Genomic DNA, 25,899 nt, shown 5'->3' on the forward strand with positions numbered 1-25,899 from the left:
CACAGGAAATGATTATGCCGACACGAGTCCATTAGGGAAGCCCTCAGAGCAGTGAAACTGCTCACAAAGGTTACTGGACAGAGGGTGATATGCCGTGGTGTGATGCAATTTAATATCAGTGTTCTGGGCCATTGTGGCCTCAAGTGCTGACGTGATTTGTATAAAGAGTTCTTTGAAAATAAAACAAGGATCGTAAGTATTAGCATGTGGTCCATTATTTCTGAAGGCCTAGCATCACCCAGGCCGGGCAAGGAGAACAACTGCTGGGCGCGCTCAGATTCAGACAGTCCAGAAATCTGTAAGAGGTGAGTTTTCAGGGTGACGTTTATCACGTTCAGGTGGGTCTCCTCGTGGACTCGCCACTCTGGCTGTAGCACACTACTTAGTGATACTATGACATAAAATTTGGTATTGTCCGCTGTGATTTCTCACAACGCGAACTGGCCTTCTGTCTGTGCAAACCATGTGGTCAACATGTCGTTGAGTGACTGGAATGGTCTAGGAGCTTCCAGGTCACCGGTGTAGGATTTTGTGAATAAAACATGGCAAGAGTCGTTCTATGTGCTTGACAAAAGCCACAGCCCTTTACTTCCATTAAGAACAAACCCAAAGCAGTCACCTTAGTGTTTGTGAATTATGTAGAACAACTTGTTATGAACAATGTGTCGTCAGTCATCCATTACATTACCTGACACTAATATCTTTCCTGTAATACCATGGGCTGTTACCTTGTTTAGCAGCCTCACCTGTGGTGCCTTGTCAAAGGCCTTCTGAAAATCCAAGTAAACAACATCCACTGACTCTCCTTTCTCAATCTTGCCTTTTCCTCAGACAATTTCAACAGATTTGTGTTCAACTGTTGGCTGCTGCAACATTCATGGACTCGGACTTGGACCATATTTTTTTGTGTGACTATATTTTACTGGTATTTTGTATGTACTTGACTGTTGGTACTGTGTTTTGCACCTTGGCCCAGAGAAACGCTGTTTTGTTTGGCTTTATTCATGGGCATTCATGTGTGATTGAATGACAGTTGGACTTGAACATTAATAGTAATCTTTCAAGAATTACTGGAGTCAAGGAGGGTCCCAGAGAAATAGGAAAGCACAATTTAACACCCCTGCTTAAGGAGGGAAGGAGGCTAAAGACTGGAAATTATTGGACTGTTAGCCATTGTTAGTCAGATTTTAAGAGTCCATAATTAAGGATGAAATTTTGGAGAATGGCTTGAAAGTACATGATAAAATGTTATAAAATTGCATTGTTTCTTAACAGAAAATCCTGCCTGACTAATCTGTTAGAATTGTTTGAGGAGTTAACAAGCTGGTTAGACAAATGAGTCAGTGGTTGTTATTTGGGTTTCAGAAGGCCTTTGACAAGGTGCTACACATGAGACATTTAAAGAAGAAGACCCCTTGGTATTAGTGACAAGGTACTAGCATCTTGAGAGGATTAGAATATAAGTGCATGGAGGTACTGCTGAGAATTTATTAGACCACGCTTGAAAGTCTGAGCCCTATATCTAAGGAAAGATATGCTAACCCTTGAGACAGTTCACATGAGACTCACAAAAATAATCCCAAGAATGAAAGTCTCAATAAGGGTGTTGGTTCGTTTTCTTGAGGTTGTTACACACTTGATGCCAACATCTGTGGATAGCTACGATTCTTTATTTAAGCAAGTACAAGTTTTTTGAAGGACCTCTTAACAAACTTTGCAGTACTTGTGGAGCCCTGTCAAGTGTTGCTCTCCGAACAAGAGAACAGTCCTCCCTTTTTATAGAGTTTTATGCCACAGTCAGTCACGTCTGTAAGATACACTACCCGCGGCGTAGCTTAGCATCTAATTTCCTGCATGTCAGCAGGGCAAATTAATCTTTTAACATCTCACGGGGAGGGATTTAGAAGGATGAGGGAGGATTTCATTTAAACCTACCAGATACTCAAAGACTTGGGTCGGGTGAGTGTGGAAAGGACCTTTAAATTACTATGAGCATCTGGGATCCAAAGGTACTGCCTCAGAATAAAGCAATGTCCTTTTGGATCTGAGAAGAGGGGACAAGGTTGAGAGGGATAGGACTGGATGGTAGTGTTCCAGGACTTGTGTTTTCAGTGTGGGGTAGAGTTGCACTATTAAACATGGGGCAATATCACAGCTGCTATCAGAGGGCACATAATGGAGGACTCATCCACCCTCTGTGGGCAGAACTCAAAAATGCAAAGGGTGCAATCACCATGGTGATTATGCTATCCATATTCACCACCCCCACCCCAACAGGCACCGGGGTACTGAGGAACAGATAACGCAGGAAGATCAGGGAAATGTGTAAAACCACTCGGATTGTTGATGTGGGGACTTCAGCTTCTCCAATATAGACTGGGACCTCCAGAGACAGAGAAGCAGTTTCAGCGACAGGTTACTATCGATGCAATGCTCCTCAGACAGGATGAAGAGGTCAATACTCCCCAATGCCATTAGGCTTTACAATTCTACCGCCAGGACTTAAGAACTTTTTAAAAGCTATTATTAATGCTTTTTGAGATAGTGATTTAGATGCATATCATATTTTTTTACTGAGTTAAGTATTGTATGTAATTAGTTTTGCTACAACAAGTGTATGGGACATTGGAAAAAAGTTGAATTTCCCCATGGGGATGAATAAAGTATCTATCTATCTATCTATCTATCTAGTGCAAGAGGTTTAGATGGGCAAGGTTTGTTAGCTTCTGTCAGGAGGAAGTCAATCTGTAGATAGTCTCATGAGAGGAGGACTCATGCTGAACTGGTGTGAAATTTAGGGAACTGTGACCATAACTTACGTTTTAAGATGGTTACAGATGAGGATAGATGTAGACTTTGTGGGAGCGATCATATTAAATTGGAACAGGAAAAATTACAAGTGTATTAGGCAGTAACTAGGAAGAGTTAATGGGAACAACTGTTTGGGCAAGTCCACATCTAACATTTGAAGGGTGTTTAAAGTCCAGCAGAAGGAAGGACAAGGATTGCAGGTGAGAGAACCTTGGATGTTGAGAGAGGTGTGAATTTAGCCAAGAAAAAAGAAACTCAAGCAGGGTTTAGGAAGCTAAAATCAAATGGGGAACTTGATTATTTAAAAAAAAGCTAGAAGAAAAACTCAGTGGATATTTGGAGAGTCAGGAGAGGCTATGAGTATGCTTGGCAAGACAGAATCAAAGCCGCTTTATATTGGGTGAGATCCTAAGTGAGTACTTTGTGTTGGATGTGGAGGATAGTGAGATTGGTGTGGAGTGTAATAATATGCTAGAGTCTTTTGAGGTAAGGAGGTAGTGTTGTGTCTCTTAAAGAACATTCAGGTGAGTTTCGGTTGAAGAATGTAGACTAGTGGTCACCAACTTTTTTAAGCCCAAGATCCCCTACCTCGGCCTTAGTAAAAGGCAAGATCGACCCCACATCAATTAGTTACACGCATGTGCACCGGAGCAGAAAAGACCGGAAGTAAAACCCCACAACCCGGAAGTAGAAAAATTGTATAAACAGCGGGGGTACCCACCCTTTTTTGCACCACGGACCAGTTTAATATTGATAATATTCTTGCGGACCGGACGACGGGGGCGGGGGGGTGTTAAACACGACGGGAATACGGCGATACTCGAAGCAGGTTCCTTATGTCCAGTCTATTCCCCAATTTAGTTTTCGCAGCTCTTGGCTTCTGTCCCACTTGCTCACGTTTTTTCTGCTGAAAAACCTCAGCGGGTTTGTCTTTAAGTGCTGGGTGCTTGGACTCAAGGTACCGAAGCAGTTTTGAGGGCTTCATTGCCTTATTGGACAGTCTCCGGGCCTGAGCTCCAGCCTTCCGCCACCAGACACCTTGGCCAGGTGCGGCTGGTCGTGGGTGGTGTGAGAGGACAAGGTCAGGGCTGGAGGTCCCTGTACCGGGGCCGCAGTGGTCACAGTCCAGAGCGAGCAGCCAACCGAGCAAGAAGAGCGACAGGCCCGTGCCCACCCCCCCGTAGGATCTATCAGCCGACAAAAGTTTGTTTCAGTAGATCGCAGCGTGGTAGCTGCTCTGCTACTTACGAAACAGAGTCCAAATTAGGTAATCTGCGAATATTTTAGCACCAAGTTCCCCACGAACATTCGGTGTGGTAAACAGGTTCAGAGGCAGTGCTCAGGGCCAGTAGCAACGGCACTTCCTGCCGGCCGCGCAAGGCCAACTAGCGAACCCTGGCGCGAGGGTGTCACTGCGTTTAGGTGACTGATGACCTCGCGTGTATTCAAGTTCAACAGTGGGCGTGACAGGGAATGAGGAAAGGTGCAACTGACTCGGGGACCACTGAAGTACACTGTGTAGTGCGGGAGAGCTACACGCATGCGCACTGGACAGAAAGAACGGAACTAAAACCCTGCAACCCGGAAACAATCTCTCAACAGTATTTGTGCATTTATTTTTCCTTTTTTTTCGGGATCAACTGGGAAAGTCTCAAAAATCGACAGGTTGTCGACCACTACTGTAGACAGTAAGTCCAGGCCAGGGACTGGAGGCGAGAGGCCTGGTGAATGCAAGAGAGTATGGGGTCAAGGAATGGAGGCCCAGAGGGTTGCAGGCCTGTGGGAAAGGGACCTTTTTGCTGCTGTTTTTGTTGTGTTGAGTGTTGCGGGCATGCTGTGGTGCCAGTAGAATGTGTGGCGACACTTGGGGACTGCCCACAGCACATCATTGGGTGTGTTAGTGCAAGTAACACATTTCACCAAATGTTTTGATGTACATCTGATAAATCCAAATCTAAGTAAGTTTCCAGCTCCTAAAGGGATATGCTGCAGGTTATTGAGAGAGGCAAGAGATGAGATTGCTGGGGCACTGACTAAACTCTTCCTATCCTCTCAAGCCACAGGCGAGGTCCTACAGGGCTAAAAGTGGTTAATGTTCCATTATTCAATTAATCCTGAAAATTGATTGGAAATAAAATTAATCCTGAAAACTACGGACTGGTGAGTCTCACACCAGTAATAGGAAGCTATCGGAAAACCATGATCTAATTAGTGACAGTAAGCATAGTATTGTGTAAAGCTAGTCATTTCATACTAATTTGATAGATTTCTTTCCCAGGAGATGATCAAGCTAGAGATGTGTGTGTTATCTATGTAGATTTTAGGAAGAGGTTTGTCAAGGACCCTCGTGGTTGATGCATTCAGAAGATTATAATGCATGGGATCCACAAGAACTTGGCTACTGGCATTCAGAATTGGCTTGTCCTTAGAAGGGAGAGGGTAGTAGTGAGTGGAACTTATGATGGCTGGAGGTCAGTGATTAATGGTCTTCCTCAGAGATCCGTACTGAAAATGTAGATCGGTAGTTAGTAGGTTTGTAGATAATAGATTTGGTTGTGTTGTGGATCATGTGGAAGATTGCCAAATGATACAATAGCACTCTGATCAGTTGCAAATGTGGTAGAGAAATGGCAGATGTAATTTAATCTGGCCACTTGTAAGATGTTAAACTTTGGGCGATCAAATGTGAAAGAACAGTGCGCTGTTGTGATGGCAAGGCATATGTCAGAACTATTGGCAAAATTTCAAATGGTGACAAAGTATACAGGAGTGAGATAGATCAGCTGGTTGAGTGGTCTGAACAACAGACTTGCACTCAACGTCACTGAGACCAGGAAATTGCTTGTGGACTTCAGGAATGGTTAGACAAGGGAAAACACACCGTTCTGATGGAGGGATCGGAAGCGGAAGTGGGTGAGCAGATTCTTGTTCCTGAGTGTCAGCATCTGAGGATCTATCCTGGGCCCAACATATTGGTGCAATTGCAAATTAGGCATGGCAGTAGCGAAAATTCCATTAGGAGTTTAAGGAGAATTTGATATGTCACCAAAGACCCTTACAGATTTCTGCAGATGTATGGTGGAGAGCATTCTAACTGGTTACATCACCCTCTGGTAATCCATTGCTCAGGATTAGAAAAAAACTGCCAAAAGTTGTAAACTCAGCCAGCTCCATGAGCACTAGCCTTTCTAGCATCCAGGATACCCTCAAAAGGCAATCCCCTTATCACCCAGGAGATGCCCCTTTCTCATTTCTGTACAAGAGACTGAAGGCACACACAACGTCTCAGGAACAGCTTCTTCCCCTCCGCCATCAGATTTCTGAATGGGTGATGAACCATGAACACTTTTCATTATTTTCTTCCTTTTCTTTTTGCACTACTTATTTAATTTATCTTTTATATATAATTATATAATCCTATGTATTACAATGAACGGCTGCTGAAAAATAACATTTCACGACGTATGCCATGATATTAGATCTGATTCTGATAAGGCATACTTGCCTTTATTAGTTGAGACATTAAGTTCAAGGGTAAGGAAGTAATGTTGCAGCTTTATAAAGCAATAGTAAGCTGCATCTGCAATCAGTTCAGTTTGTCTCATTATAGGAAGGATGTGGAGATTTTGAAGAGAATATATATATTTTACACAGAATGGTGGATGCCTAGACTATGCTACCAGAGATAACATTAGAGGCATTAAGAGGCTGTTACATAGGCACATGGATGTGCAGATAATGGAAGGATATGGACATTATGCAGAAAGGATGAGTTTAGTTTGGCATTTAATTAATTTAATTTAGCTCAGTATCATGGGCCAGAAGCCCTGTTCCTTTCCCAGAGGGTAGCGAATCTCTGGACTCCATTGCACAGAGGACTATGATAGAGATAGATACATGATGTTGCCAGGACTTGAGGGACTCAGTTATAGGAAGAAGTTGGGCAAGGTAGCCCTCAACTCCTTGGAGTGCAAGACATGGAAGTGTGTCTCACAGGTATATAAAGCACATGAGTGTGTATGTTCTCCCCATGATCGTATGGGTTTTGTCCAGGTGCTCCAGTTTCCTCCCATAGTCCCAAGATGTATCAGTTGGTAGGTTAATTGGTTATTGTGAATTGTCCTGTGATTAGGCTGGGATTAAGTGGGGGACTGCTGGGCGGTGTGGCTCAAAGAGTCAGAAGGGCCAGCTCCACACTGTTTCTCAATAAATAAATAACCACATGGAAAGCTACAACATCATTACTGCCAGAAAGGCCTCATTCCCTGATGAGCTCAATGCTTTTTCTGCCCACTCTGAAAGGGAGAATAAAACTACATCTGTGTGAATCTGCACAGTGGAGATTCTGTGACCTCTCACAGAGCTGAAAGTTAGAACATCCTTAGAGGGTGAACCCTCCCAAGTATAAGGCTCCAGTGGTATCTGGCAGGGTTGAAAACCTGTGCCTACCAACTACCGTAGATTCCGTACTACAGAGCGCACCTGATTAAAAGCCGCAGGCTCTAATTTTAGAAAGAAAATCAATTTTGTACTTGTACAAGCCGCACCGGATTTTAAGCCGCAGGTGTCCCACGTTGTAATATGAGATATTTACACAGAAAGATATTACACGTGAGGATTTTTTAACTTTTAATTAAATCCGTATGGTAACATAAACAAATACATATTGCAAATGCTTTTTTTCGAACCGTGCCTGTAACACGGCTACTTTTAAATATACATACGTATCGGTAACACACAAATTACGTTGCGTATACTTTTTTACTGAACAGTACACAAACAACATTCCAATATCTCCTAACGACTGGTAAAAAAATATATATACTGCAGCCTACCAGGAAAAGTTATTGATCGCCTTTAACTTAAAAGCAGCGTTCTCGTGCGGGTCTAATGCCGCTCGCCCCCACCTTCCCGTTTATCGCAAACCGGTATTTCCCACAAGACGCGGCGAAATCGGATGTGACGTCATAGCATCCCGGGATGTAGTACAGAAAACAAATATAGTTAAAACACTTCTAACTTTAACTAGAAAATACTAACAAATGAATTACTAAGCGAAAATATTATAAACTAAATAACTGCCATAAAGGCAGCACAATGCTTTTCTTCGAGTGTTTTCCATGTTGATGAGGGTGAGTACAAATGACTGATTTACAATAATTTAATTGTGAAAGTGCGCTTGATTTATCGTACAATTTCATTGGACCTCTGTGAACTACTCATCAATTTTATTGGTCTACTGTTACGAGGCAAAATGTTTTTGGCGGCATGAAAAAAAACCATGCATTAGTCGCACCGTAGTAAAAGCCGCAGTGTTCAAAGCTGTTCAAAGCGTGGGAAAAAAGTAGTGGCTTATAATCCGGCATCTACGGTAAGTGTTTGAGGACTGCTCCAATCTCTCACTACTACAATTGAAGGTTCTCACCTTCAAAGGGACATCATTCATTACCAGTGTCCAAGGTGAGCAGAGTGCCCAATGACCATCACCCACACCACTCACATCAACTATGATGAAGTGCTGTGAGAAGTTGGTGATGGCCAGAATCAGCTCCTGCCTAAGCAACAATCTGGCCCTGCTGCAATTTGCTACCACCTCAGCTAGTCTACAGTGGAAGCAATCTCACTTGATTCTCCACTTGTCCTTGGACCACCGGGAATACGGTAATACATATGTCAGGCTGCTGTATATCAAATACAGCATGGTGAGCAACATCATCCTCTCAGTAAAGATCCACAAGCTCCAAAATCTGAGCTTTTGTACCTCCTGTAAATGGATCCTTAACTTCTTCATTGGGAGACTACAGTCAGTGCAGATCGGTAATGACATCTCCTCGCTGACGATCAACACAGGCACAGGATGCGTGCTTAGCCTACTGTATTCTCCCTATACTTGTGACTGTGGTTAGCACAGGTCAAACCCCATCTATAAATTCACCAAATACATCATTGGTTAGCAGAATCTCAGATAAAGATGAGGAAGCATACTGGAGTGAGAGATTAGTTGGTTGAGTAGTGTTGCAACGGCAACTTCACACTTAACATCAGTGAGACCAAGGAATTATTTGGGCCTTCAGAAAGAGGAAGTTAGGAGAACACAGACCTATCTTTGAGTCAGCAGTGGAAAGGGTGAACAGCTTCAAATTCCTGGGCATCTTCTCAGGGGGTCTATCCCAGGCCATGCAGAATCATGAAGAAGGCATACCTGCAGATATACTTCATTAGGAGTTTGAGGAGATTTCATACGTCACCAATGACTAACAAATTTCTACAGGTGTGTGGTGTGTGATTTCTACAGATTCATGGTTCTGAAAGATATGGGCAAGTGCTGCGAAATGGGATTAGCTTGAATATACAGTGCCTATGAAAAGTATTCACATCCCTGCCCCCTGAAACTTTTCATGTTTTATTGTCTTACAACATTCATTCACAGTGGATTTAATTCTGCTTTTTGACACTGATCAGCAGAAAAATACTCTTGTGTTAAAGTGGAAACAGCTCTCTACAAAGTGATCTAAAATAATTACATATATAAAACAAATTGATTGCATAAGTATTCATCCTCCTTTAATATGACACACCAAATCATCACTGCTGCAGCCGATTGGTTTTAGAAGTTATATAATCAGTTAAATAGAGATAGCCTGTGTGCAGTCAAGGTGTTTCAATTGATTGTAGTAAAAATAAACCTGAATCTGGAAGGTGTAGCTACTGATGAGTCAGTATTCTGGCAAAAACTACACTGTGAAGACAAAAGAATGCTTCAAGCACTCCATGAAAAGGTTATTGAAAAGTGCAAGTCAGGAGATGGATCCAAGAAAATATCTTTGGAGTACAGTTAAATCAATCATTAAGAAATGGAAAGAATATGGCACAACTGTAATCTGCCTAGAGCAGGCTGTCCTCAAAAACTGAGTGACTGGGCAAGAAGGGAATTAGTGAAGGAGGCCACAAAGAGAGCTGTGACAAATCTGGAGGAGGTCAGGCTTCAGTGGGTGAGATGGGAGAGACTGCTCATACAACAACTGTTGCTCAGATGTTTCAGCAGTTGCAGCTTTAAGGGTGAGTGGCAAAGAGAAAGCCACTGTTGGGGAAAAAACTCACGTGAAAGGTTTGCCAGAGGGCATGTGGGAGACTTTGAAGTCAGCTTGAATAAGGTTCTATAGTCTGATGAAACCAAAATTGAGCTTTTTTGCCATCAGACTAAAGGGTTTGTTTGATGTAAGCCAAACACTACACATCATCAAAAACATACCATCCCTACTGTGAAGCATGATGATGGCTGCATCATGCTGTGGGGATGCTTCACTGCAGCAGGCCCTGGAAGGCTTGTAAAGGTAGAGGGTAAAATGAATGTAGCAAAATACCGGGAAATCCTGGAGGAAAACCTGATGCAGTCTGCAAGAGAACTGCAATTTGGGAGAAGATTTGTTTTCTAGCAAGACAATGAACCCAAGCATAAAGTCAAAGCTACACAGGAATGGCTTAAAACAACAAAGTTAATGTCCTGAAGTGGACAAATCAGAGTCCAGACCTCAATCCAACTGAGAATATGTGGCTGGATTTGAAAAGGACTGGTCACTGATGATCCTCATGCAATCTGACAGAGCTTGAGCAGTTTTGTAAAGAAGAATGGGGGAAAATTGCAGTGTACAGATGTGCAAAGCTGATAGAGACCTGTCCACACAGACTCAGGGCTGTAATTGCTGCCAAAGATGCATCTACTAAATACTGACCTGAAGGGGTGAATGCGAGTCAGCATACAGAGAGGAGGTGCAGCGGCTAACGGACTGGTGTAGAGCCAATGACCTGTCTCTGAATGTGAACAAAATAAAAGAGATGGTTGCTGACTTCAGGAGGGCATGGAGTGACCACTCTCCACTGAACATCGACAGCTCCTTGGTAGAGATCGTTAAGAGGATCAAATATCTTGGTGTTCGCCTTGCGGAGAATCTCACCTGGTCCCTCAACCTCCATAGCAAAGAAAGCCCAGCAGTGTCTCTACTTTCTGCGAAGGCTGAGGAAAGTCCATCTTCCACCCCCCCCCCCCCCCCCCCATCCTCATCATATTCTACAGGGGTTGTATTGAGAGCATCCTGAGCAGCTGCATCACTGCCTGGTTCAGAAATTGCACCATCTCGGATCGCAAGACCCTGCAGCGGATAGTGAGGTCAGCTGAGATCATTAGGGTCTCTCTCCCCGCCATTACAGACATTTGCACTGCACACTGCATCCACAAAGCAATCAGCATTATGAGGACCCCACGCACCCCTCATACAAACTCTTCTCTCTCCTGCCATTTGGGGAAAGGCACCGAAGCATTTGGGCTCTCACGACCAGACTATGTAACAGTTTCTTCCCCCAAGCCATCCGACTCGTCAATGCCCAGAGCCTGGACCGACACCAACTTACTGCCCTCTACTGTGCCTATTGTTTTGTTTATTATTTATTGTAATGCCTGCACTGTTGTGCACTTTATCCAGTCCTGGGTAGGCCTGTATTCTAGTGTAGTTTTTTCTGTGTTGTTTTTACGTAGTTCAGTGTAGTTTTTGTACTGTTTCATGTAACACCATGGTCCTGAAAAACATTGTCTCATTTTTACTGTGTACTATACCAGCAGTTATGGTCGAAATGACAATAAAAAGTGACTTGACTCAGACAATCAATTATTTTGTGTTTTATATTTGTAAGTAACTTGTATCACTTTGTAGAGATCTGTTTTCACTGACACAAGAGTCTTTTTCTCTTGATAAGTGTCAAAAAAAAACAAATTAAATCTACTGTAATTTAATGTTGTAAAACAATAGCACATGAAAACTTCCAAGGTGAATACTTTTTATAGACACTATATTTCAGGGGTGGACAAACTTAATGTAAGAGCCACATACGATTAACTTCAGATGTTTGAAAGCCTCAAGACATGAACAAAATTTACATACGTTTTTATTGTTACATACACATTTTGTTATAAAAATTTTATATAAATGTTAAATACATGTTCGCAATAATATTTATTCATGCATGTAGTTTTTTAAACTGTTAATTTGTATTAGTTTCAGTAATCATAATGTACATATTTACCAAATGTTTTCAAAATCTTGATGATTGTTTTAACTATATTGAGCGTATTTAATACGGTAATGAACTACGGGAACATCTAAGAAAAATATGCAAATTTGCATTTCTGTAACATAAGGTTAAATTGCCAAAAATAAAAATAAAAGGGAAAAAAACTGAGATATTTTTAATGATATTTATTTGTCTAAGACAAATAAGAAGAGCTTAGCTCATCAAGAGCTAAGCTGAATGCAAGGGAATTCGTTACATCATTTTGCCTGCAATATCAGCACTGATCTGGGAGATAGGCCTCTCTGTAGTGTGGCGTGTAACTGGTGTTTGTGCTATTAGTTGCTGCAGTTTTGTGTTGTTTGGATCTAACACTGCAACAACTTTAGCTATAGTCTTAACAAGTTCACCATCAGAATATGGGCGTTTAGCATGAGCAATATTCCATGACATAACGAAACTAGCTTCGGTCGTTGTATTGGCTTCCTTACTGAACGTTGTCAACGGTGTCTGCTGGCTATTTAGAGATGATTTTAACACAGTTAATTTGCTTTTTCGTAATTCGGATTTTCGTGGATAATCAGCCGAAATGTTTTTGTGATTTATTTCATAATGGCGCTTCAAATTACTGGCTTTGTAATGACTGAGTGACACATTGCAGATAAGACACAAAGGTTTACCTCTAACAGTGAATGCAAAATCTTCCTCCCACTGTGGCTTAAAATGTCTGTTTTCATCTTCATATTTTGGTTTCTTACAACTTGATGACACCATCTTCCTTCGCAAAATTTTCACAGGCACTTGTAAACAAAACTTGTATCCACAGTGTACCAACTAGGTCTGCACAATTCAGCATCCTATGTTACACTGCGTTAATGTGGGGCAGGAATTCAGGTTTCTGGATCATTGGGACATCTTTTGGGGCAGGTGTGACCTGTACAAAAAGGACGGGTTACACTTGAATCCTAGGGGGACCAATATCCTGGTGGGGAGATTTGCTAAGGCTACTGGGAGACTTTAAACTAGAATGGTTGGGGGGGTGGGAATCAATTTGAAGAGACTAGGGGAGAGGAGGTAAGTTCACAAACAGAAAGCTAGTAGACAGTGTGTGAGGAGGATAGGCGGGTGATAGAGAAGGGGAGCGCTCAGACCGAAGATGTAGGGGAGAAGGAAGAAAAAGATAAAGTTGATCGCATCGTTAGGGATAAACAGAGGAAGAGGTGGAGAGTTTCTTAAATGCATCTATTTTAATGGTAGGAGCATTGTAAGAAAGGTGGATGAGCTTAGAGCATGGATTGATACCTGGAAATATGATGTTGTAGCTATTAGTGAAACATGGTTGCAGGAGGGGTGTGATTGGCAACTAAATACTCCTGGATTTCGTTGATTCAGGTGTGATAGAAACGGAGGGGCAAGAGGAGGAGGTGTTGCATTGCTTGTCGGAGAAAATATTACTGCGGTGCTTTGGCAGGATAGATTAGAGGGCTCATCTAGGGCGGCTATTTGGGTGGAATTGAGGAATGGGAAAGGTGTAGTAATACTTATAGGGTGTATTATAGACCACCTAATGGGGAGCGAGAATTGGAGGAGCAAATTTGTAAGGAGATAGCAGGTATTTGTAGTAAGCACAAGGTTGTGATTGTGGGAGATATTAATTTTCCACACATAGACTGGGAAGCCCATTCTGTAAAAGGGCTGGATGGTTTGGAGTTTGTAAAATGTGTGCAGGATAGTTTTTTGCAACAATACATAGAGGTACCGACTAGAGAAGGGGCAGTGTTGGATCTCCTGTTAGGGAATGAGATAGGTCAGGTGACGGACGTATGTGTTGGGGAGCACTTCGGGTCCCGTGATCACAATACCATTAGTTTCAATATAATTATGGAGATGGATAGGACTGGACCCAGGGTTGAGATTTTTGATTGGAGAAAGGCTAACTTTGAGGAGATGCGAAAAGATTTAGAAGGAGTGGATTGGGACAATTTGTTTTAAGAGAAGGATGTAATAGAGGAATGGAGGTCATTTAAAGATGAAATTTTGAAAGTACGGAATCTTTATATTCCTGTTAGGTTGAAAGGAAAGGTTAAAAGTTTGAGAGAGCCATAGTTTTCAAGGGATATTGGAAACTTGGTTTGGAAAAAGAGGGAGATCTACAATAAATATAGGCAGCATGGAGTAAATGAGATGCTCGAGGAATGTAAAAAGAATCTTAAGAAAGAAATTAGAAAAGCTAAAAGAAGATAAGAGGTTGCTTTGGCAAGTAAGGTGAAAAGAAATCCGAAGGGTTTCTACAGTTATATTAATAGCAAAAGGATAGTGAGGGATAAAATTGGCCCCTTAGAGAATCAGAGTGGACAGCTATGTGTGGAGCTGAAAGAGATGGGGGAGATTTTGAACAATTTCTTTGGTATTCACTAAGGAGAAGGATATTGAATTGTGTAAGTTAAGGGAAACAAGTGGGAAGTTATGGAAACTATGACAATTAAAGAGGAGGAAGTACTGGTGCTTTTTAAAGAATATAAAAGGGGATAAATCTCAGGGTCCTGACAGGATATCCCTAGGACCTTGAGGGAAGTTGGTGTAGAAACAGCAGGGGCTCTGACAGAAATATTTCAAATGTCATTAGAAACGGGGATGGTGCCGGAGGATTGGCGTATTGGTCATGTGGTTCCATTGTTTAAAAAGGGTTCTAAGAGTAAACCTAGCAACTATAGGCCTGTCAGTTTGACGTCAGTGGTGGATAAATTAATGGAAATTATTCTTAGAGATGGTATATATAATTATCCAGATAGACAGGGTCTGATTAGGAATAGTCAGCATGGATTTGTGCATGGAAGATCATGTTTGACAAATCTTATTGAATTTTTTGAAGAGGTTATGAGGAAGGTCGACAAGGTTAAAGCAGTGGATGTTGTCTATATAGACTTCAGTAAGGCCTTTGACAAGGTTCCGCACGGAAGGTTAGTTAGGAAGGTTCAATCGTTAGGTATTAATATTGAAGTAGTAAAATGGATTCAACAGTGGCTAGATGGGAGATGCCAGAGAGTAGTGGTGGATAACTGTTTGTCAGGTTGGAGGCTGGTGACTAGTGGTGTGCCTCAGGGATCTGTATTGGGTCCATTGTTGTTTGTCGTATACATTAATGATCTGGATGATGGGGTGGTAAATTGGATTAGTAAGTATGCAGATGATACTAAGGTAGGTGGCGTTGTGGATAATGAAGTAGGTTTTCAAAGCTTGCCGACAGATTTAGGCCAGTTAGAGGAGTGGGCTGAAAGATGGCAGATGGAGTTTAAGACTGATAATTGTGAGGTGCTACATTTTGGTAGGAATAATCCAAATAGGACATACATGGTTAATGGTAGGGCATTGAAGAATGCAGTAGAACAGAGTGATCTGGGAATAATGGTGCATAGTTCCCTGAAGGTGGAATCTCATGTGGACAGGGTGATGAAGAAAGCTTTTGGTATGCTGGCCTTTATAAATCAGAACATTGAGTATAGGAGTTGGGATGTAATGTTAAAATTGTACAAGGCATTGGTAAGGCCAAATTTGGAGTATTGTGTATAGTTCTGGTCACCGAATTATAGGAAAGATATCAACAAAATAGAGTAGAGAAGATTTACTAGAATGTTACCTGGGTTTCAGCACCTAAGTTACAGGGAAAGGTTGAACAAGTTAGGTCTTTATTCTTTGGAGCATAGAAGGTTGAGGGGGGACTTGATAGAGGTATTTAAAATTATGAGGGGGATAGATAGAGTTGACGTGGATAGGCTTTTTCCATTGAGAGTAGGGGAGATTCAACCAAGAGGACATGATTTGAGAGTTAGGAGACAAAAGTTTAAGGGTAACACAAGGGGGAATTTCTTTACTCAGAGAGTGGTTGCTGTGTGGAATGAGCTTCCAGTAGAAGTGGTAGAGGCAGGTTCGGTATTGTCATTTAAAGTAAAATTGGATAGGTATATGGACAGGAAAGGAATGGAAGGTTATGGGCTGAGTGTGAGCCAGTGGGACTAGGTGAGTGTAAGCGTCGGCACAGACTAGAAGGGCCGAGATGGCCTGTTTCCGTGCTGTAATTGTTATATGGTTATATGTACATGACATGAGTGAGGTCGGGCCTAGACTCACTAACACTTTGAGCGTCAAACGATGTAGATCTGCGTTGTGTATTTTGAAACTCGCGCCTCTGTCTTCAAGCTGTTTTCAGTGCCACATAGCGATTCTCACCAACTCTTGAGCGGTGGAATTAAGTCTCAAGGGATTTCCCACAGTTCTATTTATCGCCAAAATGCTTTCCCATTCATTTCTATGCAGTGGCAGCACGTGGTAAAAAGGAGGTCAACCAGCATATTTCCATGAGCCGCACGTTGAATGCCAAAGAGCCGCATGTGGCTTGCGAGCCGCGGTTTGGCCACCCCTGGTATATAATCATGAGGATAGTCTTCGGCTACAGAACAATACTGAACAGATGCTCAGAGTGGTGGCGAATGGAATTTGTTGAGCACGTGGTGTTAGGCTTTTTGAAGGATTAATAAGGGTGCACAATGAATGGCAGGGCCTTGGGGGCATTGACAAAGGGATCTTGGTATCCAGGTCCATAGATGCCTGAAGGTGGCAGCACAGATGAATGAGATGGTGAAGAAAACATATGGGACAGTAGCCTTAGCTGGAGCGTAGAATGAAAGACAGGGAGGTTGCACATTGCCAGTTGTGTTTTTGCTCAAAGTAACATGCTTCAGCCAAGGCAGTGCTTCTTTTTTCAAAGTTGTCACTGTTTTCACTACCTTTGTGTAATCTACTTGGCTACACACCCCTTGTTCTGTTATTTCCCAAGACTTCTGTTGGGAATCCATGGTGAATTGACGATTTGCATTCAGAATTCTTTCTGTAGAAACAAGGCGATGGTTGATGGGATGTATTCTGGCTGGAGATCTGTAGCTTGTGATCTTCTACCCAGATCCATATTGGGACCTCTGCTGTTGGTGATACCTGAATGAAACTGCAGATGGGTGGGCTAGTAAGTTTGTAGATGATATGAAGATTGTGGACACCCCAGAAAGACTTGCAAAGGATACAGTGGGATCCAGAACAATTGCAAATATGAGCAGAGTCATGGCAGATGGAGTTTAACTCTGCCAAATGTGAAGTATTGTATTTTGGGAGGTCAAATGTAAAGAGACAGTACTTTGTTGATATACAGAAGGATCTTGGGGTCCAAGTTCATTGCTCTCTGAAAGTAGCTACACAGGTTGATAGGCTGGTTTTTAAGAAAAGGCATATGCCATGTTTACCTTTATTAGTTGAGGCACTGAGTTCAGAGCCGTGAAGTTATGTTGCAGCTTTATAAATCTCTAGTTAGGCTGAAGTATGACATTAAGTTTTAGTCACCCCCCTTATAGGAAAGATGTCGAGGCGGGTGTGTACAAGGCTTACCGGGATGGTGCCTGAATTAGAGGGCATGGGCTAAAAGGAAAGGTTAGACAAATTTGGGAGTGGTGGAGGCTGTGGGGAGACGTGATAAGATTGAGAAGCATTGGTAGGGTAGGCAGTAGACAAGTCGACTTCCCAGTGTGAAATGTCTAATACCTGAGGGCATACATTTAAGGTGAAGGGGGGTAAGTTCAAAGGTAATGTATGGAGCAAGTATTTTTTTACACAGGGTGGTGGTGCCTGGAAAACGCTGCCTGTGGTGGTGGTGGAGTCACATACTGCGTAATTAAAGTGTCCCAGAGGCTCTGAGATGGGCACATGAACCACAATATGCACAACATTATAGGCTGAAAGGCATGTTTCTCTGCTGTACTATGTTTTCATGCTATTTGTAAGCTTAAACATTTCTCTATATTCAGTGTCTTAAATGGGGTAGTGGGTAGTGCAGCTGTGTTCCAGCTCCACTGACCTTGGTTGCTCTTTGTGGGCTGTGGCTGTGGGGAATTTCCCCCGGGCCTTCCACTTTCCTCCCATTTTCTACTGTGTGGGCTGGCTGGCAGGGTAATTGACTGCTGTAAATTGCCAATTGCCCTTGAGTGTAGATGACTGAAAGAATCTGGTGTGAGACAGCTGCTCGGAACAATGAGAGAAGGATTAATTCAAGTCGGCAGATTATTGAACGATGCAGACCTGTTGGGCTGAGGAGCCTGTATAACAGCTGTGATTGCACTAGATGTCCACCAGCATTTCAGGTCTGAGGAAAGAATGGAGAAGCTGGGTCTGCTTTATTTAGAATGGAGGTGGTTGAGAGTGGTTGTGAGAGAGGCATACTAAATTTAGGGGGGGGGGGCATAGACAGCGTCAGCACTGAGTAATGTTACCCCATGACTCATGATAAGATTTTTAGAGGGGATATGAGGAATTTTTTTCACCTTGTGGGAGCTTAGAATCTCGAGCTAAAACTGTCTGCAAAGATGATGGAGGCAGATTTTCACAGCATTTACCTATCCAGAGGAGCATTTGAATAACATGGAATATGAAGGCTATGGGCCAAGTGGAATAGGAATTGGTCTATTGGTGTCACATGTACTAAGATGCATAAAAGTTTGCATACTGTTCATGCAGATTAGATCAGTGCTTTGAGGTAGAACAAGGTAAAGCAATAACAATGCAGAATAAAATGTAGCAGTTACAGAGTGAGAGCAAGATACTCATGAAATAGATTTTGAGGTCCATAGTCTATCGTATCATACTGGCAAAACATTTAATAGTCTTACAACAGCAGTTGGAAGTTGGCCTGGAGCCTGAAGGTATCTGCTTTCAGACTTTTGTAGCTTCTGGCTGATGGGAGAGGAGAGAATGTCTGGGTTAGGTGGAGTCTTTAATTATGCTGGCTGCTTTACTTGGGCAGCAAGAAGTGTTGACAGTATCTATGGAGGGGAGATTGGTTTCTCTGATGTGCTGAGCTGCCACAATTCTCTGCAGTTTCTTGTGTGGATCAGTTGTTGTGAGGTGCATTATTAAAAATTGGTAAGGGTTAGAGCAGAGATGCCAAATTTCTTTAGCCTCCTGAGGAAGTAGAGGCATTGAAGAGTTTCCTTGGCTGTGTCATCAACATGGTTGGACCCAAATGGGCTATTGGTAATGTTCACTTATTGGAACTTGAAGCTCTCAAACTTCTCGATCTCAAAACCGTTGGTGTAGAAAGGAGCCTGTGCACCACCTCCCTGTCTGAAATTAGTGACCAGCTCTTTTGTTACAATGAAGGAAAGGTTGCTTCATAATACTAGTTGCACAACTCCCTATTTCCTTCTTGTGTTCCAAGTCATTGTTATCTGACATTTGGCCAACTACCCTTATGTCATCTGTAAACTTACAGATAGTTAGATCAGAATCTGGCCACACGAGGAGTGCGCAGGGAGTAGAGTAGGGGATTGAGGATGCAACTAATGGAGCACCAGTGTTTAGAATCATCGTGGCAGAGGTGTTGTCCCTAGAGATTGTGGTGTGTTTAAAAGGAAGTCAAGGATCCATTTGGAGAGAGAGAGGAGAGATGTTGACTTCTTGGGTCTGGAGTTTGGTGAGGTTTGCTTCCAGTTGTAGCATTGAAGGTGATGCTGTGGTGCTGGCAGATGGATAGCTGGTGGTCAGAATGGGCTGAAAGGCCTAATTTCGTGCTGTACACCTCTATAAATTCTGCTAGTGTGTCCACCCATTCCCTTTGTCCACAGCTGAGGTTCTTCTGAGAAACAAGTCTGACTTCCTCTTGAGAAAAACAAGCTGACACTGCGTGAGACTAGAAAATCTGCAGATGCTGGAAATAGAAGCGATGCACATGAAATGCTGGAGGAATTCAGTAGCCCAGGCTGCAGCTAGGAAAAGAATAAACAGTCGACATTTTGGGCCGAGACCCTTCTCCAGGACACTTGGCCCAAAACGTTAACTGTTCACTTTTTTCCATCGATGCTGTCTGTCCTGAGTTCCTCCAGCATTTTGTGTGTGTTGCTGACATTGCCTGATGGCTTTTATTTTTTTCGAAGTGTCCTGCCATAGCTTTAATAATAGCCTTTGAATGTTTCCCAGAACTGAACTTAAGCTAACAGACTTGTAATTTCCTGTCTACTCTCTCGCTTCCTTTATTTTTGTACGTGAGATAAATTTTCAAATGAAATTTCTCCGAATCTGGTGAATTTTGGAAAATACAAACCCACCCATCAATTGGCCACTTTATGTCAGAATCAGGTTTAATATCACCAGCATATGTTGTGAAATTTGTAAACTTTGTGGCAGCAGTACAATGTAATACATGATTATATAGCAAAATTGCAGTAAATATGTATATTAAATAGTTAAGGTAAGTAAAGCAAACAAAGTAAAAATCTTAAGGCAGTGTTCATGGGTTCAATATCCATTTAGAAATCAGTTGGCAACTGGGAAGAAGCTGTTCCTGAATTGCTGTGTTACATTCAGGGTTCTGTACCTCTTCCTGATGGTAACAATGAGAAGAGGACATGTCCTTCATCTCCTTGGCTGAAGACCCTTGTGACATGGAGACATGTTAGCTGGCAGGCTGAGCCGTTTACTCTGCACCACTTTATTTCTCCCTCCCTCCCAGTTCGCAAGGAACTTCCAGCAAGATGGTGGTGTGCTCAGATGCAGCGATTTCTATGGTGTCAATCAAAGGTGTTTTTTTTTTTAATACATTTTTTTTTACAATTTCACCTTGCATTGTAGCTATGTAGGCCCTGGAGTAAAGCTGTTTTGTGTGGCTGTATTCGTGACTGACAATTGAATTTGAATATACAAAGGCAGAGGAGATGAGCAATGTGGAAATTTGCAGCTCATCCACTTGATAGAAAAATAAAGCAGTGTATATTTGAGATGGTGAGTGATGGGACAGTGCTGGTGTTGGGAGAGAGTTGGGTGTCCTGGATGTGAACCACTAGAAATGAACTTGCAGGAGCAACAGTGTCTAGAGGGAAATGTCACGAGGGTCTTTATTGTGAGAGGGTTCGACACCAAGAGAAGGGTCACCTTGTTCCAATTATCCCTGGCCCAGGAGAGACCTCACCTGGAATATTACGGACAGCTCTGTGCTCCCCACCTATGGAGAGGGCGACGGTCTGTGTGACAGAGGGAGTGCAGTGAAGGTTCCCGGGATGGAGGGTGGGTGAGGTTTGCCCCATGAGGAGAGATGAAGCAGACTGTGACTGTCCTCTCTGGAGTTTAGAAGAATGAGAGGTGATCTCACTGAAATGTTCAAACTCTTTACAGGCTTGATGGGGTAGGTGTGGAGAGGATGTTTCCCCTGGTTGGGTGTCTAGAACAAGGAAACAGTCTCAGAATAAGGGGTTGGCTGTTTAGAAGAGAAATGGGGAGAAATCCCTCCCACGTGCAGGGGCAGTCTGGAATTCTTTCCCCCAGAGGCTGTGGGGAGGTGGGATCTGTCTCTGAGGACATTTGGGGCCAAGATTGCTGTTTTGTTGGAAACTGAGGGATAAGGGGATTAGTGGGCCCGTGATAACAGATCAGCCATGAATCGTGAATGGGGAAGTAGGGACAATGGGCTGAACAGCCTACTTAATGTTGCTTCTCACCTTCCCTTTCTCTTGCTTCCTCCCTTGGCAATAGACAAGGACCCGCCGAAGGATCGCAATGTCTCCAACTACGTGATTAACTTTGGGCCGCAGCACCCAGCAGCCCACGGGGTTCTGCGGCTGGTGATGGAGCTGAGTGGCGAGTCGGTGAAGAAGTGTGACCCCCACATTGGCCTCCTTCACCGGGGCACCGAGAAACTAATCGAGCACAAGACCTACCTGCAGGTAATTCCACTCCTGTTTGTGCAGTGTCAGCTGTGTGTGGTGTGCGTATTAGACTATGCACACACTGTTAGGCCTGTGTGTGTTGCTCTGATGTTGGCAGAGGTCTGTGTGCCAGTGAATTTCTTTACATTTTGATTTTGATGTTCGGTCTGTTCTCTGCTCTCACACTGTCCCCCCACCTCTCTATGCAGGCACTCCCTTACTTTGACCGTCTGGATTACGTGTCTATGATGTGCAATGAGCAGTGTTATTCCCTGGCTGTGGAGAAACTGCTGAACATCCGGCCTCCCATCCGAGCCCAGTGGATCAGAGGTGAACCCGCCCTTTGGGAATTGGAAATGGGTTTGGGGCAGGGGCAGTGCTAGGCATTCTGCGCCTGCATCCTGTCAGCAGGGCTGTTGACCCTGGATTCACTGTCAGTGTGGTGGGAGCCCATTCATTCACAAGACTCATCCCTGTAACTGTGGGTCAAGGGGGGCTCAGCAGGCAATGAATCTGTGTAACCAGGCAATAGTTGTGTTGAATTCAATTGCTAGAGACAGAACACTATCTTCAACCCAGTCACTGAGGCTACTGTGGGGAATGGTTTGAGATAGCGAACGGTGGGAGACAGTTTACTATTCTGCACATATAATCTGTATGGTGTGGAGGTAGCACTGTTTGCCAATCACAGTTACAATACGATTCAAGGGTGCTAAGGAGGACACAATTCCAAATCGAATTATCGAAGCCACGTGGCAGTGCTGTTGCAGTTAAACTATATGAAGCAGCACACTATTCCGTCCACTGACAAAGTATTCAGATGTTGGCGACCTTGTACAAACACCTAATTTCCAGCCACACCCTCCCCCAAGCTCATGCTGTGATGGATGACAGCAGCCATGACATATTGCTGCCTTGATCAGAGGCAGAACATTAATTTCAAGTCCACCTTGGCACAGTTGCGTTGTGGTTAACACAACACTATTACAGATCGGGACTTCGGAGTCAGAGTTCATTTCCAGCACCGTCTGTAAGGAGTCTCTGTACGTGGGATGTGTGAGCTGTCTCCAGGTGCTCTGTTTCCATTTGCAGTCCTAAGGCACATGGGGTATGTTGATTGCACATTATAAATTGTCCCATGACTGGGTTAGGGTTAAATCGGGGTTGTTGGGCTTGCTGGAGAGGCGCGGCTCAAGGGAACAGAAGGGCCAATTCTGCTTAATAAATGGACGAAGCAGTCATGTGAGGCGAGGGAAGTTGATGAGTTTTGTGGTGAGCTGCGTAGGATATTTTACTTGGGTGGGGTTGTGATCAGGCATGCTTGCCCAATGCTAGAATGTTCATCCATTTTACTGCCTAAACCCAACCACCTGTCTTCCATTTCACCCCCACCCCCTCCATCTCACCAGTTCTCTTTTGTGAATTGACGCGACTTCTGAACCACATTATGGCGATCACTACCCATGCCCTGGACATCGGCGCCATGACACCATTCTTCTGGATGTTTGAGGAAAGAGAAAAGGTGAGTGCAAGGGCAGGGTGGTCTCCTTCTCAGGGGGCAGTCTTGAAGACAAATTTCTACCTTGGCAAAAACACGATGGCCCGGTAGATGAATTAGTTGCCCCTGTTGTGTTTCTTCACTCTGTGGCTCTCTACAGTATTTATTCTGCCAACCCAGTGATCTCTTAAGATGAACTGGAGAACAGTGTTACAGGAGTCCGGTGTTGGGCTGGGGAATGACATGATCTGTCCAATAGACAGGGTGTTACAGGGACTTCAGTCTGTAAGAGGTCACTGACATTGGTCCTTCCAGTACATTGGGAGGGGTTTGTGGGGCAGTGTAGTGGGATCCCTTCAGTACCTTGAAGAGCCTGCGGTAGATGGTCTAGGCCTCTCAGGAGAGCAGAGTTAACTATTGCCTAGTAGATCATGTCTTGTCTAAAGGGCTCTTCACCCTTTTCTATGATCTACCAAAGGCTGTGCTGGTGCTTTGAACATGGTGATGGATGTCTCCTTTAACAAGATACAGCTTCCAAATTATGAGAGGCAGTCCATTTCCCAGGGTCTCACTGGGCCTGCTGAACAGTGGGAGCAAGTTGCTGAATGTTGGATGTTGCATGAGGAAGAATACAATACATGCACTTTTTCAACCTCTGTGATGGGGGAAGGTTACCCAGTAGATGGGGAATGACTGAGGAATGTTCTTACAATCTCTGAAGAGGCACAGCATTTACACAACCTCTATGGCTCACAATTTATCCAAGTGTCAAGGGAACATTCAGAATGGGATTGGGAGTCTGGAGCAGTGAGAACATTCACCATCTCAAAAACTTCCCACCTCTCCCATCTGTGGAAGTCTTTGGGTCCCGAAGTGACCTCCGGACCCACAGAACCTGAGCTTGGAAGAACAGCTTTGATTCCCAAGGGATGACTTGAAATAAGTGGCTAGTAGACTAATGGCCAGCAGGACTGATTCTGATCATTGTCTCACTTCTTGATCAGCTTAGTTAGAAAATAATTACTTAACAATTAACCCACCAGTTTAGCATAACAAGTCTGTTATGGTATATTTATCAGGTTAGTGAACAGACTAACAGTTGCTATGGCAAAGTAATTCATTTCATAACTAGTTCATCAATTCACTAACATTGGAGCCTCTACTAAATAACATGATTAATTAATCTATTCAGTTAATTAAATTGTTGATTGGGTATTACCCAATAGCTAGTAGTGTCATTTATTGCCTGAATGTGATTATAAATGATTAACTGGCCACTCTTTAATAAAATAATGATTTTAATTGATTCTCCAATTGAATGCCAGGGTCTGGGATGTTTCTGATCATGTCCATGATATCCTGAAGTGGGAAGGTGTACAGCCAGAGGTCATGGTACATATTGGTACAAACAACATAGGTAGGAAAAGGGAGGAGGTCCTGAAAACAGACTAGAAGGAGTTAGGAAGGAAGTTGAGAAGCAGGACCTCAAAGGTAGTGATCTCGGGATTACCGCTTGTACCACATGACAGTGAGTATAGGAATAGAGTGAGGCGGAGGATAAATGCGTGGCTGAGGGGTTGGAGCAGGGAGCAGGGATTCAGATTTTTGATCATTAGGACCTCTTTTGGGAAAGGTGTGACCAAAAAGGACAAGTTGCACTTGAATCTGAGGGGGACCAATATCTTGGCAAGTAGGTTTGCTAAGGCAATTGGGAAGAGTTTAAACTAGAATTGTTGGGGGGAGGGAACCGAACTGAAGAGACGGAGGAAGGGGCAGTTGGCTCACAAATAGAGAAAGCTTGGAGACAGTGCAAGAGGCAGGTGATAGAGAAGGGACGGACTCAGACCTATGTTTTGAGATGTGTTTATTTTAATGCAAGAAGTATCATGAACAAAGCAGATGAGCTTAGAGCGTGGATCAGTACTTGGAGCTATGATGTTGTGGCCATTACAGAGACTTGGATGACTCGGGCAGGAATGGTTACTTCGAGTGTCAGGCTTTAGGTGTTTCAGAAAGGACAGGGAGGGAGGGAAAAGAGGTGGGTGTATGACACTGCTGATCAGAGATAGTGTCGGGGCTGCAGAAAAGGAGGAAGTCATGGAGGGATTGTCTACTGAGTCTCCGTGGGTGGAAGTTAGAAACAGGAAGGGGTCAATAACTCTACTGGGTGTTTTTTTTTATATATAGATCACCCAATAGTTACAGGGACACCAAGGAGCAGATAGGGAGACATTCTGGAACTGTGCAATAATAACGGGTGTCGTGATGGGAGATTTTAATTTCCCCAATATTGATTGGCATCTCCCTAGAGCAAAGGGTTTAGATGGGGTGGAGTTTGTTAGGTGTGTTCAGGAAGGTTTTCTGACAGAATATGTAGATAAGCCTACAAGAGGAGAGGCTGTACTTGATTTGGTATTGGGAAATGAACCTGGCCAGGTGTTAGGTCTCTCAGTGGGAGAGCATTTTGGAGATAGTGATCACAGTTCTATCTCCTTTACCATAGCATTGGAGAGGGACAGGAACAGACAAGTTAGGGAAACATTTAATTGGAATAAGGGGAAATATGAGGCTATCAGGCAGGAACTTGGAAACATAAATTGGGAACAGATGTTCTCAGGGAAATGTACTGCAGAAATGTGGCAAATGTTCAGGGGATATTTGCGTGGCGTTCTGCATAGGTACATTCCAATGAGACGGGGAGAGGATGGTGGTGTACAAAGGCTGTTGTAAATCTAGTCAAGAAGTAAGGAAGAGCCAATGAAAGGTTAAAAAAAAACACTAGGTAATGATAGA

The 25,899-nt window shown here is 43.3% G+C and overlaps 1 protein-coding gene across 1 annotated transcript in view; it reads left to right on the plus strand.

Annotated features, from left to right (window-relative positions):
- ndufs2 (NADH:ubiquinone oxidoreductase core subunit S2) overlaps positions 1-25,899 on the plus strand; it is a 39,667-nt gene that overhangs the window by 2,295 nt on the left and 11,473 nt on the right. The window contains exons 3-5 of the mRNA XM_073030956.1: positions 21,436-21,626; positions 21,818-21,938; positions 23,018-23,130. Of these exons, the coding sequence (XP_072887057.1) occupies positions 21,436-21,626; positions 21,818-21,938; positions 23,018-23,130 (425 nt within the window). The remainder of the gene's footprint in view (positions 1-21,435; positions 21,627-21,817; positions 21,939-23,017; positions 23,131-25,899) is intronic.

Source organism: Hemitrygon akajei, chromosome 27 (genome assembly GCF_048418815.1).
Source record: "Hemitrygon akajei chromosome 27, sHemAka1.3, whole genome shotgun sequence".
Classification (NCBI taxonomy): Eukaryota; Metazoa; Chordata; class Chondrichthyes; order Myliobatiformes; family Dasyatidae; genus Hemitrygon; species Hemitrygon akajei.